General features: G+C 41.1%; 1 protein-coding gene across 18 annotated transcripts in view; it reads right to left on the minus strand.

The window, feature by feature from the left end:
• MYH10 (myosin heavy chain 10) overlaps window positions 1-18984 on the minus strand; it is a 145675-nt gene that overhangs the window by 50336 nt on the left and 76355 nt on the right. For 9 of the 18 annotated variants that reach the window (XM_005597766.4, XM_014728708.3, XM_023653469.2 and 6 more), the window contains 6 exons: window positions 15960-16078; window positions 15178-15330; window positions 10889-11062; window positions 5587-5760; window positions 5221-5335; window positions 716-778 (listed from right to left, as the gene is read on the minus strand). In XM_005597766.4, the coding sequence (XP_005597823.3) occupies window positions 716-778; window positions 5221-5335; window positions 5587-5760; window positions 10889-11062; window positions 15178-15330; window positions 15960-16078 (798 nt within the window). The remainder of the gene's footprint in view (window positions 1-715; window positions 779-5220; window positions 5336-5586; window positions 5761-10888; window positions 11063-15177; window positions 15331-15959; window positions 16079-18984) is intronic. The other 9 variants (XM_005597767.4, XM_014728709.3, XM_023653470.2 and 6 more) reach the window with 1 other exon arrangement.

Genomic DNA, 18984 nt, shown 5'->3' on the forward strand with positions numbered 1-18984 from the left:
GGTTAGGCTGTATTTTAAACAGGGCTAAGGATTCAGACCACAAGGCCCAAATGTTTGGCGCTGAATCTCAGGTTCAATGTACAAATTTCAACACTCCACTCTATCTTAGTCTCAATTGCATATATCAACACTTGTAGATAATTTCAGTCTTCAGTTCAAAAGAAAAAGCCATGTAGGCAGATATGCACATAAATTACAAACAAAAGATATAATGATGAGACCAACACATGTAAGATAAATATGTAGCTATTTGTTCACAAAATGTTAATGACAAAAAAAAAAATTCCTCCTTGGAATTCCTTAGAGTTGAAAATTTAAAGGTAGTTGAAAGACAAAGCAGACGTTATTTAGCAGATCAATTCCCAACAATTCCCTGAGAGGACTGTGTATCAAAATGGCACTACTGGAAAAGGTAGTGACATACCTTTTAATATGCAGTGCTGTAGGTGCTATGCATAAAATAAGAAGCAATGTGTAGGCAGTAGCAGTTGAATTGTTGATGCACTCAAACAGTTGCCTTGAAGAATAATAAAACTGAGCATGAAATGAAAGGTTCATGCAGGTCTATGAGCAAAACAAAAACAGAAACCCAGAAACCAGCCCCACTCCCCAGTCTACCCTGCCCTCCCGACCCCCCTGCCAGCCCCCCGTAAGTTCTTCCTGTGGGCTTAAAACCCTTCTGTTTTTGGAAGACCTACAGGCTTTATACATTCACCTGGTGGCTCATGAAGACCAGAAACACTGTCATAGAAAGAAGCTCTCTGAATATTCTGAATCTCTAAAGCAGAGAAACAGCAAAAACAGGAGGATAGAAGAGCAAATACACAAACACTTCAGTTAGTGTGAGAGACATTTGACATCACAAGTAAACTTTGAAATTGGGCTACAAAAAGTAGCTAGTCCTGGGCAGATCCCATGCAAACTTTACTGTTTAGAGAATTTGCACATTTGGACAAAATTCTTTATAAAATAAATTTAACCTGAATCAAAAGAACACAGATGTGAGCAGTGTATCATATCAAAATTAAATGATTATCCCCATGGAAATGCAGGATGAGATTTAAGAGTAATACTGTACTATTTGAGTTGTCTTTCATAAAATTATCTTGCAATTAGCAAATTAGGACAAGACTGCAGTAAGTTAGAGCATTCTGGTAAATGTAAATATTAGTGGCTTTTACTGTAAAAAATTCACACTGCTGTGTAATTTTACTTCCAATAGACTTTGGAAATATAATTTGCCTCAAATACAAATTACTAACAGGTAAGTACCATTAAGGAAAACAAAATTCAAGTTCTGTTGTAGCAAAATGTTAAAATAACTTCAAATCATAAGTAAGACGATACTTATTGATCATACCATTACTCATGAAAACATCCTAGGAAGCACATTTATACGAAAATGCAATCTTTAGTTTTTTCCATATATTAGCCCCAAGAAGTGGCAAGAAATCCTGTGCAGCTGGTAGAGAGATCTCAAAACATCTTTTAGCAAAAGGTAGGGCACTATGAATCTCTAGGGCAGGGCTGCCACCAATAAGTCTTATTTCTTCTGGTTTGGCCTTGAGAAAACTCCATAAAACCCTAACGCAAAGTCTATTTTAACACAAAATGTTTTATACTCCAGGTATTGCACCTTCACAGGCAAACTATATTCATACATCATATATTCATACATTACAGTCAACTTGTCATTTTCTGCCTTTGCATTTATGTGGCTATAAAAAGAGAAAAATTATTGCGTTTTTCTAGGGCTATTTTCTTTTCCTAGGGGAAAAGCTCCCCTTATGCCAAGAGATCTCTACATGCAGAGTGGGCAGTGATGAATTCTCCACTTTAGAAACCTCTTCAAACTTCTGTGCCTGCCACTGACTGTATGTACGAAACACAGTTCTCAAAATTGGGCAAACGTGGTCCTGCTGCCCCACCTGCCCCTCCCCTGCCAGTGAGTGACCGCTGAGAGCCTGTCTCTCAGACTAAACGGAGTAACTGTCCACCTAAGCTGACGGCTGACAGGACCTCCTGCTAAGAGTAACATCATCAGGAGGGCACACATGTGGGGTTATTCCAGAGCAGATGCTGGCAGAGCTCAACCAAACTTGGGGTAGATAAGATTGCTCTTAGCCTGTTGTGACAGAAAGTGGCCAAACATGTTCCCAAGCTGCCTTCTCTACAGAGGCCAGGGCCACAACAGGGCTGTGCAAGCCGTACAGACCGGGAGGCCCGAGCTTGGGCTCAGCACAGACGCACAGGGCTCGGGCCGGGACTGAAGGAGCTCTGCAGGGCAGCAAGCGTTTCCTCTCCAAGTTTCTATAATCAAAGAAATAACTTCTCTGTATTTATTCAATGGAAATGAATAAATGGTCCAGGCGTGGTCCTACCTATAAGATACATGATCTATGAAATGGAATTGCACTGAGCGTTGCAGCCCCCACCTCCACCTTTGCCCACCAAATCTTATGTTCCTAAAACTTCTGACCCACTGCTGCCGAAGGCTTTCTGATGCTGGGGATGGTGAGATGTGGAGTTAAAGGGGAAAGGAAGGAGGAAGCTGAGGAAGCTGGGAGCCAAGATGGAGGCTCGCTTGGTCCTATTATTGCATCTGTGTATATCCTGAGTTTTCAACAAGACAAGCTCTTGGAGGCAGTGGACGTGTCTTTCATTGCTCCCAAATCTACCTCACTGATTATAACCAGGGTAAACATGTGGTTAGACATGTGGTATTATATGAATGAGGCAGGTGCTCAATAGGTGTTTCCCACAATATCATTTTTTGATCAAGATATTAAAAAATAAGAGTCAAAAGTGATTCACAACGTCAGAACCAGTATGTAAGCCGAGAACCTAATTTCTTTTATTATACTGTCATTAGTCCCCAAATATCTGTTTCTCTTCTTATTCAAAATCAAGAGAGAAAATCAGTTTTTAAGGCTTTAATAGTAAAAATGCTGGTTTCCTCTGTGCCTTTTTTCCTAGGCATTCCTTCCATGCCCCCTGCTTTCATCCTCAGTCACCTGAATTCAGGAAGCACCTGAATCCTGCTTCTAAGTTTTTCTACCCCAAACCAACCATCCAACAAACCACTGCCTGCTTTAACTCACACTGCTTTAGTTCACACTGTGTTACTTCCTTGGCTCACAAACCTATTGATGCTATTTATTCAATAAAGTCAAAGCCACCTGAGACTGGCCATCGGGGTTCTCTGTGGTCTGGTCTCCACCTGTCACCCAGCCTCGTTTCCTGCTGGCTCCCTTTCTGCCCAAGCCCTACTGTAAAGCCCAATGGGACACTGATCCTGAGCTGTGACTGTCTACTCCCACACCATGATCATTCAACGTGCTCGACTCTCACCCCTTCTTCTCCCATGCCAACTTCACTTCTAAAAATACTACCCATCCCTAGATGAGTCAGTTCATGTAAAACTACTCAGCCTTAAATGTTTAAGGAATGATCACATCGTGAAGACTCATGAATTAGTGCTGAAAAACTGCCTGGCACTTAGTAAGTGCTCAGTGAATGTTAACTTTATTTCTTTATTCAACAAATTATTATCCTTCAAGGACAAGGAAAATTGCCTCCTCCTCATGACATTTTACCTTAGCACCTCAGGAAAAAAGCAGTCCCTCCCTCCGTTGTACATCACTAAAAACTCATTTTCTACCATTCTCATGGCATTCATCGCAGACATCTTTGGCACTCAACAGTTTGTCTACATATCTCACTCCCTTGCCTTTGCTCTAAGATCTCAGAAGAGGCCAGGAGACGGGAGTGAGCATGGTGTCACTCTGTAACCTACATCGTTCCCGATATAGTCACAACTGAATTGATTCCTAATAGAATGCAAGTATTAAGATTGGCAGCATTACTCCTTTCTCTTCTTTCTGTGACATTTCCCATGCACATTTCCAACTCAGCAGCGCTGGTCTTTCTAGCACTGTGGACCCTGTGACAACCGGAGCTCAGTCGTTTTTCCGGCTCTCATTCCCATTTTTCATATCCCATTCTAACATTTCCCAGCAACAGGCTCAAGAGGCCCTCATCTATTAAGGTACTGCAAATTCCACATCAGGGTCCTACTTCTCTTCTCTTTCCTCATGCAGCAACCCTCGACTGCCCGGGTCATTGCAACTCAGCAGCCAGCGGAAGAATTTCATCTAAAGGTACAAAGATTAAAAGCTTCCGTTAAACTCACTGGGAACCTAAGCTGTTCCCCAAATCCCTCCTTTTATTCAGTCTCAGGCACACGATCTCTTCCCAGGACTCATGCATGGCTCCCTCACACTTGCTTGAGTTGATGTACACAATCTTGACTAGATTATCTTTGATACTGTCATCTTTCCCCTACAAACATTTTCTGTGTTCATTCTTCTCTATCTCCTTTTGCTCCAACTGCCTTAACCCCTTCTTAACTGGTTTCTGTGTTTCTTTCTCTTTACCTCTGAGAAGACAGTTAGATGACAAGGTCTTGAGATGCTTGAGAAAAAGCATAAGTGAGGCAGGTTACTGAGTAGTCGTAGCCTCAGGGTCAAGGCCTGGGCAGGGGCAGATCCAGGGCTAAGGTCTTGCAGGGCCTGAGGTCAAGCAAAGAGGTGGGACAGAACCAGGACGAAATGCAGTAGCGAGAGCCAAGCTATAGAAGATGCTGGTTCCCACTATGCATATATCGACATAGATGTTTTGTTTTTCTGGTACTAGTAAAACCTCTAGTCTGATAAAATCGCCAAATCTTCACCTGATATTCATGTAACAAAAGAACCATGGACTGATGGAAATAAAGACAACTGATCTACACGCAAGGTGTCTGAATTATTCCCCAGCCACTTTGTGTGTTGAGGGGGCCGGCAGTGGTGGAGGACGCAGCTCAGCTGACCTGTGTACACAACACAGAAAATGCACAGGGCTTCTCGGGTTTCATGTCCCAATACCCTTGGATTTTAACTAAATTGGGACCAGAGTGGCTTGAAACACATGTGTAGTTCTTTATGGCTCTGGGCCTAGAATGTTCCCACACTCTCCTAGCATCTGACCAATAAGGCAGACGTCTTGTTCTCCAAGTATTCTTAAAATGGGTAAATTCGAAGTGACGGCAGCCCTGCTCTAGGGACAGAACGAGTTTTAAAGCAAAATATATACACATAAATATATGTAAAAGAACCATACATAAGCCTTAACTGTAAAAGATTCCGGCCAAGCTCATTACAAATGTCAGCACACTCTTACCATCCTTCCAAAGCTCCGCAACAAATCTGTCCGACGACTGGTGCAGGAGGGTGGCCACGTTGTCATTCAGAGGATCCATGTTCTTCATCAGCCACTCATCTGCTTTGTAGTCCACCTGGCCCGTACCAGAGCCAAACACGGTGAGATGGAAAAACAAAAACAAGGACAAAAGGAAGAAACGCTGTAAGCCTTAACCAAAATCTTCACAGAGCAATCCAAATAATGGGTTGTCTCAAAGGCAGAGCATTTGTACTGCACACACTATAATTAAGGGTTTACAAATGTTTATCAGCACATTTGTTACAACCTTCAACAGATCCAGCAATATTTCAAACAGTGCTTTTAATTGGGTTGTTCAACTCTTACCTTCCCTGCATAATGGATAATGCAGAAGTCAGCTTTGTCTTTCAGTTGCCGAGGCTTCTGAAACTTGGAGTGGGAACCTTGCTCTTGAACCAGTTTTTCAACAAAGGTTTTATCTGTGGCTTTAGGGAACCAGCACTCTTCATCCAAAAGGGCCAGCACACCAGGGGGGTTGGCCTGACGACGAGAGGCAACAAGATGGACGTGGTTTGCACTTCACTTTAAACACCAGGATTTTTCCATCGGGTTTAGCAGTTAAACTTTCAAAACAAGTAGAGTTTTACAAAGATCTATGGAAACCAAGTTGCTAGGATAGAATGTAATGTCCAAACCATATCTATCGTTCAAACACTGAGATCTCAAACTTCTAAAGAAGTACCAGTAAGAAAATGGATGAGTAATTTATCTCGAAAACTTATAAATAGATATATTGTAAATAAACTAATTCTAAGTAGATGGCCCCCAAATCACAGCAAATAAAAGGCACCAGGAAGAAAGTGGGAGGTGGGGAGATGAAACTGAATATTTATATTCAATGACTGGCTGGATAAATGACTATAAAACCTCCACTAGATGGAATGCTTCAGACATTTTATATCCTAATCAACTTAAGTTTCTATTTAAGTGACGATTAAATAAAATAACCACTTCATACTTGGTGAAGTATTTAAAACTATTATTAAGTAGAGTATATGGAAGGTGATGAAATAGTTTATCAATCACTTTATATATTTGTTTCAACAAACATTTGAGAGCCTCTTTTATTTCGCTCAACTAGTTCACTGACAAAAGGCCTAGAGTCATAAGGACATGGAGACCTGCGGTAATCAGTGCGGGCAGGGCCTGGGGAGGAGAGCGGGAGTGACTGCCAATGGGAACGAAGTTTCTTTCTGGGGTGATGAAAATGTTGTGGAATTAGACAGTGGTAATGGTTGCACAACTTTGTGAATATATTAAAAACCAATGAATTGCATACTTTAAAACAGTGAACTTTAGGGTATGTGAATTATGTCTCCAAAAAAAAAAAAATGCCTAGAGCTTGCTATTCTCTGGGAGCTCAAAATCAGTGGAAAGACTACTTTTTTGGCAGGAAACTGGGGTATACACATGAAAGCTAATGGTCTATTTTATAGTGCTTCTGGGTTATCATTTATTGCCATACGGCAAAGATGCTAAGTTTGTGATGTAAGACTGAATGTACCGATTCTAGGGCATAACTACGAAATCAGCTTTTTGAATAATTCTCTAGGATCAGTTTTCTTCAACTCACGAGGCCTTTATATTCACTGGGGAAGAGCTGGATCTATATAAACACTGCTTAAAAAGTAACCAGAGGTTATAGTTAAATATAAACGAAACAAGTAATAATATGGTCAGAGGAAGGAGGTGGTGAAGCAGAATGCCAGCAGGTAGAAGCTGAGACGCTGCTGCAGAGAACCCCAGCACTGAGACCTTACTCCACGGCTATCTAGTTTGCGGTTCCGCCACCTAAAAGGACATACAAGGTTCAGAGCAGCTAAAAGACGACTATAATCAAAGGCAACGAGGCTTAGGTAACCTTAGAGAAGCAGAGGGTCAGAGTGGCAGATAACTCAATTTACCACATTCATCTGACAACTTTGAGAAATGAAGTTCCATAGTAAGATAAGCGAAACATCCATCTTTCTACCTTAATTTTTACATTTTTAATCCCTTTAATGAAAATATTTCTAAATTCTGAAATAGGATCCCAAATATACTTTCATCTTTTCTAAATGACTCAGTGACAGCGTGATTATGAATACCCATTATTGTGTCTCCTTTTTATTTTTCCTGCTTCATCCTTCAATGTCAAGATCTCTGTTATCACTTCTCCTTTTAATTGGGGATTTCTAAAGAGCTGTCGGTTTGGGAGACTAGGTTTCTGCCTAATGGTCAGAGACAACGTCAGGGGTTTGTAAGCAGCTTTCTGAGCTCAGAGGCTTGCCTACTGCTGCTCCACCCCGAGGGAGGCAGGGGCTGGGTTTGTGAGAGATGAGGTTAAGACTAGCCCAGGACAGGCAGGTGCCACCACAGAGCAGTTTGTTAGGTATTTTCCTTCTGGAAAATATTGTCCTCACTCTCCATTTTGAAAGGACCATCAATGGAATCATTATCCCCTCTCATTCTACATGCTACAGTTAATTTGCTACTATTATAAATTCTTACAGGGTTTAGAAAAATTTGTTTTTTTTAAATCAGATTTTATGTTTCTATGGATAAGTAGAATAAGGTAATCCTAAAGAAGAACAATTGAGGTAACGAGGGAGTCAGCATTAAATCTTGAATTCCCTCCCTCCCTCTCTGAGTTGTCTCAGGCAGGGAATAAAAGAGTACTTTCTAACGTTTTTGGAGAAGAGCCTAGAAGTGCCAGTATAAGAAGTATAGGAAGGAAGGAAGGAGTAAAGGAGAGGGAGAGGTGGGTGGAGAGATGGAGGAAAAAAAGGAAAGAACTCATTCTGTTCATTGACCCTGAGCATCTAGGCATAACTAGTTACTGTGAATCATATCTGCCCCATTCCAACACTTTCTGAACACCCTGGCAAAATAATTTTCCTAAAATACCACTTTCAATGTATTGCTCACCTGCTAATTTCTGTCCGTAAAACGTGGCCCTGGAATGCTCCCTTACTCCTTTCACAACATCCACATTGTGAAACCTTCCGTGACGCTCTCGGCCTACTGTAGACTTTGCCCCTCCCTGATTCAGAGCATCACTTAGACCGGTACCATGTCACCAGCGAACTAACCATATATTTGGTTCCATCTTCTGGCTTCAAGATAAGGTCCCTGAGGACCAGGGCCACGCTAACGCTTCCTATTTCCCCATGGCACTCCAATCTTTGCATTTCCAGGCTGTAACTAAGGATTTAATAAATCCTTACTGCCTTGATCTTACACTAATCCAATGATATTTATACTTAACGTTTGCAAACAACTGAGAATATAAACATCAAACTCTTTCTGCTTCACCTATTTTTGCTGTGAGCTAATCATTAAGGTTGAAATGTTTACTTTCCCCTGTCAGTCTCACTTTTAGAGTAAAAGCATCAAGTGAGAGTGAAGAATAACTGGTATATAAAGTATTTTGTTCAAGAGGACAAAGCAAAAGAAATGCAACTGAGTAACAGTGAGCAGAATGTATATTTCTAAGATTCATTTAAGGGTCACAAAACCACCATATTTTAAAACATTCTAAAAATTTTTTTTGAGGAAGATTAGCCCTGAGCTAACATCTGCTGCCAATGCTCTTCTTTTCGCTGAGGAAGACTGGCCCTGAGCTGACATCATGCCCATCTTCCTCTGCTTTCTATGTGGGACGCCTGCCACAGCATGGCTTGACAAGCAGTGCATAGGTCTGCAACCGGGATCCGAACTGGGGAACCCTGGGCCACTGAAGTAGAATGCGCAAACTTAACCGCTGCACCACTGGGCCAGCCCCCTAAAGATATTTTTTAAAAAATAGGGCCGATAATTTTCAACTTGCAAGAGTTTAATAATACAATTATTTTACAACACAATTATTACCACAGACAAAGAGATTGACTTAGCAACTCTTATGGTTTCTCTTCCATCTTAAATTATAAGTACAGGGGGCTGGCCCCGTGGCCGAGTGGTTAAGTTCATGCGCTCTGCTGCAGGCGGCCCAGTGTTTCGTTGGTTCGAATCCTGGGCGCGGACATGGCACTGCTCATCAGACCACGCTGAGGCAGCGTCCCACGTGCCACAACTAGAAGGACCCACAACGAAGAATATACAACTATGTACCGGGGGGCTTTGGGGAGAAAGAGAAAAAAATAAAATCTTAAAAAAAAAAAAAAACTATAAGTACAGATACGTAGTCAATACATTCTTAAAACACAGGACTTCCAATGCCATATGGATACATATAAATGAGCAACTCAAACAACAAGCACGTGGTCATCACCAGTACTGACATGAATATCCATTCCCTTATTTATATAAATTCCCAAACACCTTTTTGGGGCAACAAAGCAGCTAGGAAATATATTCATGTGTTTGCGTATGCCCAAGAGCCAACTGGAAGTTACTGCTTGTATGCCTTGAATGTTACTTCTAAATAACGCCGCAAGGGACAGAGGAGCAGATTCCTCCCAACTACAGGTAATCCGAGAGTTCTGCTCTCAACAAGCAGCTCCAGTGCCGTGAAAGGTAAAATGATCTCTTATGTATGAGCTGAATGAATCTATTACTTCCCTTAAACCCAAATTTGTACTGTGCCAGAACCACATCTCTAATGGGGTGATGTCCTCTAGGTTTCTCCTCTTCCTGATTTGCCACCACTCCTCTGACCGCAGGTGCTGTACCATCCGGGTTCTCTAGACATTAGCCCTCAAACCCCTCCCCACATGGAGAGCACAGGTGGCAGCCAGAGATGGAGGAGCAAGAGAAGGAACTGCTCACAGCTCAGCGCACCCACAGGAGAAACCTCTGACCTGTCGTTAAACCACGCCTACTTATCCAGGAGTAGAACTTCGCGTACGTGACCAATAGCGATGCTCACTTGTGCTTTCGTTTTCCTATATTTTGGTAGTTAGCAAAATAAAATAAGTGAAGCCACCCTCTTGTTGAGCAAGCCAACTGCCAGGGAATACATGGCCAATCATCAACACTTGCTTGAGATCATATGGAGGAGAGTTTCGTAAGTGAATGAGGTATACATGGTTCTATGTATTTCTACATAATACTAAACCAAAAGAAAATAATCTCTCATGCTTTCTAAGATTGCTGTTAAAAATGCATCTGACAAAAAAAAAAACTCTGAAACTTCAAGTTTAAAAAAAATTTGCTGAAATAAAAACATCTTTGTACTTATGAGGATACACTTCAGTTATGTGAAAAATGGGTTTACGTGGCATGTCTTATTATCAGTTAAATGCGCTGTACCTCTGTTGCCTAGGAGGTACGCCAGGTGGAGCCCTACACCCTTTGACAGGTGCTGAGGGCCGAAGGTGACTGCAGCTGTCACTGCCACCGCGGGGTCGCAGTCTGAGAGGAACCAGGGTGCGTTAGCCAACATACTAACATATGCAAGGACAGGAATAACACTGCAAGAGAAGCGAGCTCAAGAACGGTCTTAATGGGACGTGACTTACTTTTTAAGTAAGTATCTTATCAAAGTATCACCTTCCCAGAAAATTTAGATTAGAAAATTATCTTAACACTGATTAGACAGGATGACTTCTGTCTCAGCTTATGCCAAGAAAACACTCAGCACACTGCTTGAAGATGAACTGAAAGCCAAACAGCAAGTCAACACTCTTACGGGTCTCTCTATGAGGTCGATGCAGGGCTGCAGGTCCAGCCCAAAGTCGATGAAGTTCCACTCGATGCCCTCGCGCTGGTACTCCTCCTGCTCCAGGATGAACATGGTGTGGTTGAACAGCTGCTGCAGCTTCTCATTCGTATAGTTGATGCAAAGTTGTTCAAAAGAGTTCAGCTACAAACATTGAAATCGAAAGAATGTGGTTCCAAACACAGGGAGGGGAGAGAAAACGGGAAGAATTAGTCATCTAGTTATCAAAAAATTCATCAAAAATGATTAATTAGGTATCAACTACATTGTTGATTCCATCGAACGACTGTGACTAAACTGAGAGGTCTCCATCAATCTGTCTTTCCCTCTGTCTCACACACACACACACAGACACACACACATACACAATACATGGCCACATCACATTACCGAGCTGCTAAAATGAGAAAAGAATAAACTTACTATGCCAATTGAATCATCTACCAATAAAAGAATTCAATTCTTATTAGTGAATGGTTAGTGAATAGAAATGAAGAAATAAATGAGAGAGGAAAAGAAGAAAAACAGAGACTTGGCAAGGCTGGAAGCAAAGTGGAGCCGGCGCATCTCTGTCAGCTTTGAGGGGTCTGGGGAAGAGATGGGTACTGTCCCATTCTGCTCTCTACTTAGGCTCCAGGCTCCAGAGCAAGCTAAGAGAAAAATAAAACATCTTTACTTCATAGGGTTGTTGTTGAGATCCCAGCCAGGCCTGATACACAAAATGCACTTAATAAGTGGGAGGCTCCAGGTTGCTCTTCAATGCATTTCCTTTTCTTATCAAATTTCAATATCCAAAGTGCTAACCTTAGCCAATATCAAAAGTGTTATTATTGCATTGCTGTCATGAAGTGAACTTGAGCATCTTTTCATATGTTACAGACATTTGTGTCCTTCTCTGTGAATTCTGCCCATTTTTCTATTGTGCTGTTGATGGGATAAATGATGGATGAAGAGGTACAATTTTCTTAAAGCAATCACCTTATATATTTGAAGTACTCAATCTTTTTTCCTGCCACACAAGTAGCATGTGCCCATAAATAACCTCTTTCATTATAAAAAGTGATCTTCAATTAGGGAAGATGTAATCAATCTCCAAGGAACAGAGTTATAGTCTGAAAAAGCTATTCCAATCTTCCACCCCCATGGAGGGGTTATACTCACTCAGCACGAGGTCATACTAGGAGGGCAGGGGCCATCTTTGCCTTGCTCAACACTGTCTTTCTTTCTTTCTTTTGCTTGAGGAAGATTGTTGCTGAGTTAACATTTGTGTCAATCTTCCTCTACTTTGTATGTGGGATGCCTCCATGGCATGGCTTGATGCGCAGTGTACAGGTCCACGCCCGGGATCTGAACCCACGAACCCTGGGCTGCGGAAGCAGGGTGTGCAAACTTAACCTACGCCGATGGGCTGGCCCCTCAACACTGTGCTTCTAGTGAGCCATTAAAGTATTAGCAGACTGCCTCACTGTGCTTATTCATGTTTATGTAGACGGAGTTTGCTCTGCCTTAGGATTACGAGATCTTATTCTCTATTTAGGCTGGGTTATTATGCGTGATGGCATTTTTTTAAAAGATAGATTTCTACTTGTCTTCCACATTTAAGTTACAAATGACTGATTTTTAAATTAGTAGTGAATGATATAAAATTAAAAATGTACACAGTTGCACTGAGAAGTCTCACTCCAATTCCCTACTTGTTCTCCCTATAGTCAACTGTCACCTGTTTCTTGTGATCCTTCCAGAAATATTCTGTGCACTCATAAATGTGTGTGTTATCTTGATTTTTTGTGAGGAAGACTGGCCCTGAGCTAACATCTGTTGCCAATCTTCCTCTTTTTGCTTGAGGAAGATTGTCACTGAGCTAACATCTGTGCCAGTCTTCCTCTATTTTATGTGGGACGCTGCCACAGCATGGCCTGATGAGCAGTGCTAGGTCTGCACCTGAGATCCAAACCTACGAACCCTGGGCCGCCGAAGTGGAGCATGTGAACTTAACCACTACACCACTGGGCCGACCCCTTGGTATTTTTTTTTAGCTTAACAACGTATCTTGGAGTCTTTCCATATCAGTATATAAAGCCACCTCATTGTTTACAATAGGTGCACAGTACTACTGCATGGATATATCATAATTAATTGAACCAATTTCATAACAGTAGACAACATCAATCTCCTAATGGTGGGCATTTAGGCTTTTTCCATTCTTTTCCCATGACAAATAATGCTCAAATAAACGACCTCGCATTTTTAGCATTTACATTTTTCTACTGTCTGTGTCTTCATATATCAAAATCATACTTCTTGAAGATCTATGTTTTACAACTTTTTACATTTTTCTACTCTCTGTGTATTCATATGTCAAAATTATACTTCTTTAAGTTGTTTTATATCTTTTTATTTTTTTTTGCTGAGGAAGACTTGCCCTGAGCTAATATCTGTGACAATCTTCCTCTACTTTTTATATGTGGGACACCGCCACAGCATGGCTGGTGAGTGGAGTAGGTCCATGCCAGGAATCTGAACCTGTGGGCCTGGGCCACCAAAGCAGAGTGTGTGGAACTTTAACCACTTGGCCATGGGGTTGGGCCCATGTTTTATATCTTTTAACACTCTCTTTCATTTTTTTTCAGAATTTTACTGTCAATTCTTTTTTTTTTTTTTTTTTCTTGGTGAGGAGGATTCACCCTGAGCTAACATCCATGCACCAATCTTCTATTTTTTTGTATGTGGGACACGTCCACAGCAAGGCTGATGAGTTCCATGCATGGGATCCAAACCCGCAAACTCGGGCCACCAAAGGACAGTGAGTGGAACTTTAACCACTCGGCCATGGGGCCAGCCCCTATTCGTTATTTCTTATTAATTTATTTTTCAAATTAAATTTCAGAAGAAGATTACCCTAGCCTTCCCCTATCCCTTAAAATTCCTATTCATAGGCTTTAAACAAGTATGTTTAATTTAGAGATAAATTTGGGGAAGATTTACACCTTTATGATGCTGAATTTTCCTGTCCAAGAACAAGGTATGTTTTTTCATTTGTTCAAGTTTTCTCTTGTTTTTCATAGCAGCACTGTAAAGTTGTCTTCAGCTAAATCTTGCCCATTTCTTCTTAAATTTATTCTTAGGCATTTCATCTGTTTTTGTTGCAGTTGGAAACGGGGAGCTTTTCTTTCATTATATCTTCTGATTATTTATAGGAAGGTGACAAATTCTGTGTTCAATGCAATTTGTACCCAGATACTTTTCATGATTTCTCAAGTTATTTACAAATCAATACACATTAAAGCAATCTCTTACAGTGGCAGTGGCCGTTCAGTGGATAAAATTGCTTATACCGGTTAGTTCAGATTTTATGAGGACAGGCATAATTCTAAAGGAGTTCATTTTAAAACAGGACAATTCAATAGTCACTAGCAGCCAAAGTAGCACACTGATCCCAAGAAGTATTTAATTTAGTATTTGTGCCTTACTATATAGTCAGTCTATCAAAAGAGATAGATATAAATTTTTAGGTGACCAAAATTTTTTGCAAAACTATAGCAGATGTGTGCCTACAAACCTCTGATGGATTGATGGTGTTTGGAGAAACCTAGTCAGATTAATAATAAAATAAATTGAAATCCGTCACCAAACCCTCTGGTTATATCTTCAGAACACAGATCATGATCTTTCTGCATTTCTCCATCTCGCACTGCTACTCCTGACTCTGGAGCCAAGCCACCACCGTCTGGCCCCTGGTCTACTACAATGGCCAGTGCCATCCTCAATGTCTCCCTCCTTCTGCTTTGGCCCCATATCACACTTCATGTCTCCATCTCGCCTCTCCCTTGGTTCAGCTCCGTATAGTAACACTGGCTTTCTAACAGTTTCTAACATTTGACAAATTCTCCCCCATATAGGACCACTGGACTTACTCTCATTATGCTGGGCAAACTTAGTGAGGCTGGGGCTTCTCAACCTTCAAGTATGCTTACCTGTCACTGCGGCAGTGATACCTTCCCCGACTAGGCTGTTCAATGTTGGCCTCCCCAAGTTTTTCTATCCGAGCACCTCTTTCACTTCATTATTCACAAATTTGAAAACTTAGTGGTTATTGGCCACTTATTGTTTGACTCTCTACCGGAACGGCAGGGACTGTGCCTGCCTGTCTACTGTGACACCCTGGTGCCTGGCAGTGCAGCGGGTAAGTGGTGAGCCTTAATTATATTTGCTAAAAGAATAAACACAAGGAAGGAAGAGCAGGAGGGAGAGAGACATACCTCAAAAATTTCAAATCCAGCAATATCCAGGATTCCAATGAAAGAAGCTCCTTGACGTTTGGTCCTATCCAAAGCTTTATTGATACGGTGAACGAGCCAGCGAAAGAGCCGCTCATAGGTAGCTTTTGCCAATGCTTCTACTGCAAAGTCTGCCTATAATTAGACAACATCAACCTTCTATTCTGGAAATAATCTCAACAAAGCATTAATAGCTATTATGTGGAGTTTAATGCTCTACAATACTCCAAAAACCTAAAACAGCATTTACTGCTTAATCATGTCTCAATTATACACATCAACAGAGGGTGGTAGCACAATTAAATGAAAACTGGAGATATTTAATTTAAGCGAGGGGTGAAGATGCCCAGTAAAAATAAACTCCTCCCCATGCGCCTGGGCTTCTGTGCAGCATACCCTCCCAGAGTCTTAAAGGCATCCGCCATGAAACGGGTGAGCCTGACGCCCCTATTCTTGGCACTGTGCAGCCCAGACAGGGACAGGGAACAGTGCGCCCCGCTGCTGGACGGGCTCCCAAAGCACACAGCTTTGTCCTCCTGGGTGATCTATCTGCCTGGGGAAAACTCAAGGTGATATTTCAAATTTCCTTTTTAGAAAAAGCTACCTTTAAACATTTCCTGAAAAAGAAAAACTATATACTAAGCTATATTAAGAGGAAAAAGTACTCATTTATTGATTCAGTTTGTTACATGCCAATCAGAAGGTCTTAGGACCACGATTTATCATTGAAACAAACGTGTAATGACAATTAATGTTAAACTTACTTGTTCCTTGGTCTGGGCTTTCTGCACGTAGTCTCGGCCGACCTTGATGCGGGGGGTGAGTATAGCCCGAGTAAACTCCATCACATTCATCCCAAGAAGATGGCAGAGCTTCTGTGCAACTAGAGTGTAAAAGTCTCCTAAATACGCGACTTCTACCTATGCTCTAGTCACAATGTATTCAACAAACACTTGAAAAACCTTAGTAATCATTAAATTACATTAAGTAATAAATGAAATAAAATTCTACAAGTTTTAGGTCTGATGAAAAATACCTTCAAGTTTTCAAATTAATAACACTCATCCTTAGGCTACAAGAGACAGGTTAGTCAGCAATTACTTATTCTGGGTAGTTTAATGCAAGTTACTGAGTCTTAGAACCCAAAGATAATGCGCAGAATGAGAAAAATGGTACTTAAAATAGTTTAAATCATCATGTTACCAAGATAACTGCTTGGGCTCATATAATGATCCTAATTATGTTTTAGTAAGCAAGAAATCTAAAGATTTTTAAAAAGCAATTATTTGATTACTTGGCTAACATAAAGCACTCAATAAATAGCTGCTAATTTTATTATTGTTGATTCCCATGTGCATGAGGGCACCTATTTCACGAGACGTTCATTGTCTAATATCAGTAAGGTCCAACAAGGATACAAATTATCATATTCATTTTTGATTGTTAAAATAACTATACAACTCTATAAGGGTAAGCACATTTTGAATTACAATAGAATTAAAACCTACTCAAGTTCTTATTTCAGAGACCTGCATCCTACCACCCTGATCTGGCTCATCCCTGGCCATCTCCCCAGAGCCCTGTGCGGGCAGGGCGGGCCAGCCCCAGGGAGCAAGCGCTTCCTTTGCTTTGTGACTCTTCTCATTGTCTTCTGCCAACTGCTCTGCCTCAACCGCTGGGTCCTGGCTCCTTTCAGTTGATGTATGTATGTACTCATGTGTGTATGTATTGGATGAAAAGTTGACAAATAAGTACAAAAAGCAAATTGCCCATATTCCTTTGCTTTGTATCATGATCCACATCATTTTAGCAGCTAAAAAAATATACTTCATAGTGTGGTTATATCGTGGTTTACTTCATTGCATTGGATATTTTAAGGTGGCTCCCATTTTTTTGCCATTAAATTGTTGAGGCATACATCTTTTTGCACGATGCATGTTCTGCCTGCCTCTTACTCCCCTTCCCGAGAATCTCCATCTACTTCAAAGGGCCAGGCTTAGTTAAAAAGTTCGAGGAGTAAAACGAAACACAATCATTAATTAAAGTCTAGGAAATAGAAAACTTGCTGCCCAGCTAGGCCAGGGCAAGCACAACTTTGGCTTTATGATGCTATTATAAAGAAATGTGCCTCCATGTTTAAACAGACGTATCAGAACTTATTTATCTTATGGGAAGCTGGCCCCTTGGGTGGCTGAACACTCACTGCAGGGCTGAAAAGTGCTGCTCAAGGAAGGATAAACAGAAACCAACAAGATTGAGTTCATAGAAGGTGTGGGTGGAAACAGGGCAGAAAGAAAGGAGGAATGGGAACAGGGCAGAAGAGATGGGGTGAGTGGAACAAAATGGAAGAGAAGTATACATTTTTCTGTAGTTCTGACTTTTAGAATCATGTATATTTTTCATATACTTAAAAAATAAACAAAATAAAAAAGGATGGCAGTGGAGGGAGGACCCAAAATGCAACACAAACAGAAATAAATGAAGCCACCTGCATTACAAATGAATAACACAGCCACATGAAGGCAGGAGGAGGTAAGAGTAACACGGTATTTTGACCATATACTCTAAGGCCAAAGAACCATTCACAGATGCTATACACTAATCAGCAGCTCTGTTTTCCAGAGGGCTATGGATTAGTAACTCTGAAGCTATTCTAGGGTATTCTAGGATTGAACAAATATGCAAATATACTGCAGATAATGAGAGCTCGATTTCTCACTGTCAGAGAAGGGAGTTTCAAATGGAGAAAAGGAGATGGCTACAATGAACCAAAGAGTGTTGGATCAAAATTGGAGGTATCAGTAGAAATCCACAGTTTTTAATATATATACACAGAAATAGAAATAGGAGTGTGTGAGTACCTGTGTGTGTGTATGCACATGTTTCCTTGCTCTGTCCTCTGAGAGGAGTTAGAGACAATGAGACCCTAGTACCACTGAGCACAAGCAGCACCCAGATATTGGTTTCTGAATACCATTCTTCAATACGAAGAAACTCCAGAGAATAGGCCAATTCCAGGGCTGGGGCAGGGAAAATACAAAATGACTCTGGAACATTTTATGGTGCCACAAAGTAAGCAATTTCTGGGGCCGGCTTGGTGGTAAAGTGGTTAAGGTCAGGTGCTTCGCTTCGGCAGCCCGGGGTTTGTGGGTTTGGATCCCGGGCGTGGACGTACACAACACTCATCAAGCCATGCTGTGGTGTCATCCCACAGCCAAAACAAAGGAAGATTGGCACAGATGTTAGCTTAGGGCCAATCTTCCTCACCAAAAAAAGAACCAAAAAAGTAAGAAATTGCTACGGAAAAAAAAAGTGATGGAGTCATGTCAAAATAACCCAGGAGCTAACCTGAAGGGTCTCCCAGCATCTAATAGCCAAATCAAGGACAAAAACAAATAACGAAAGAATGGATTACAAACCCATAGAATAAATAAGAGTCCACGTGTCTGCACTGATATAAATAAATAAATGAATGAATGAAAAAGTGAAAGCTCTTCCCTACAGCAGAATTCCAGGGAATAAATATAAGAAGTGATGTAAATAGAAAATCAACACTTGACAAACACCACAAGCAACACTTGTTTCAGGTAAGAATCATCAATGGACACTGAAACTAGTAACTGAAAGAGTCTGATGAGAAACGGGATATTTCCTTAGTCTTAAAGTGCTTCCCTCCCTCCCCCAAATATTTATTACAAAGGGAAAAACAGGGATCTGACAGAGGAGTAATCTGGCAGACACCACCTTAACCAAGTGATTGGAGTAACATCTCCAATAATGAGACAAATT

This window comes from Equus caballus, chromosome 11 (genome assembly GCF_041296265.1).
Source record: "Equus caballus isolate H_3958 breed thoroughbred chromosome 11, TB-T2T, whole genome shotgun sequence".
NCBI lineage: Eukaryota > Metazoa > Chordata > Mammalia > Perissodactyla > Equidae > Equus > Equus caballus.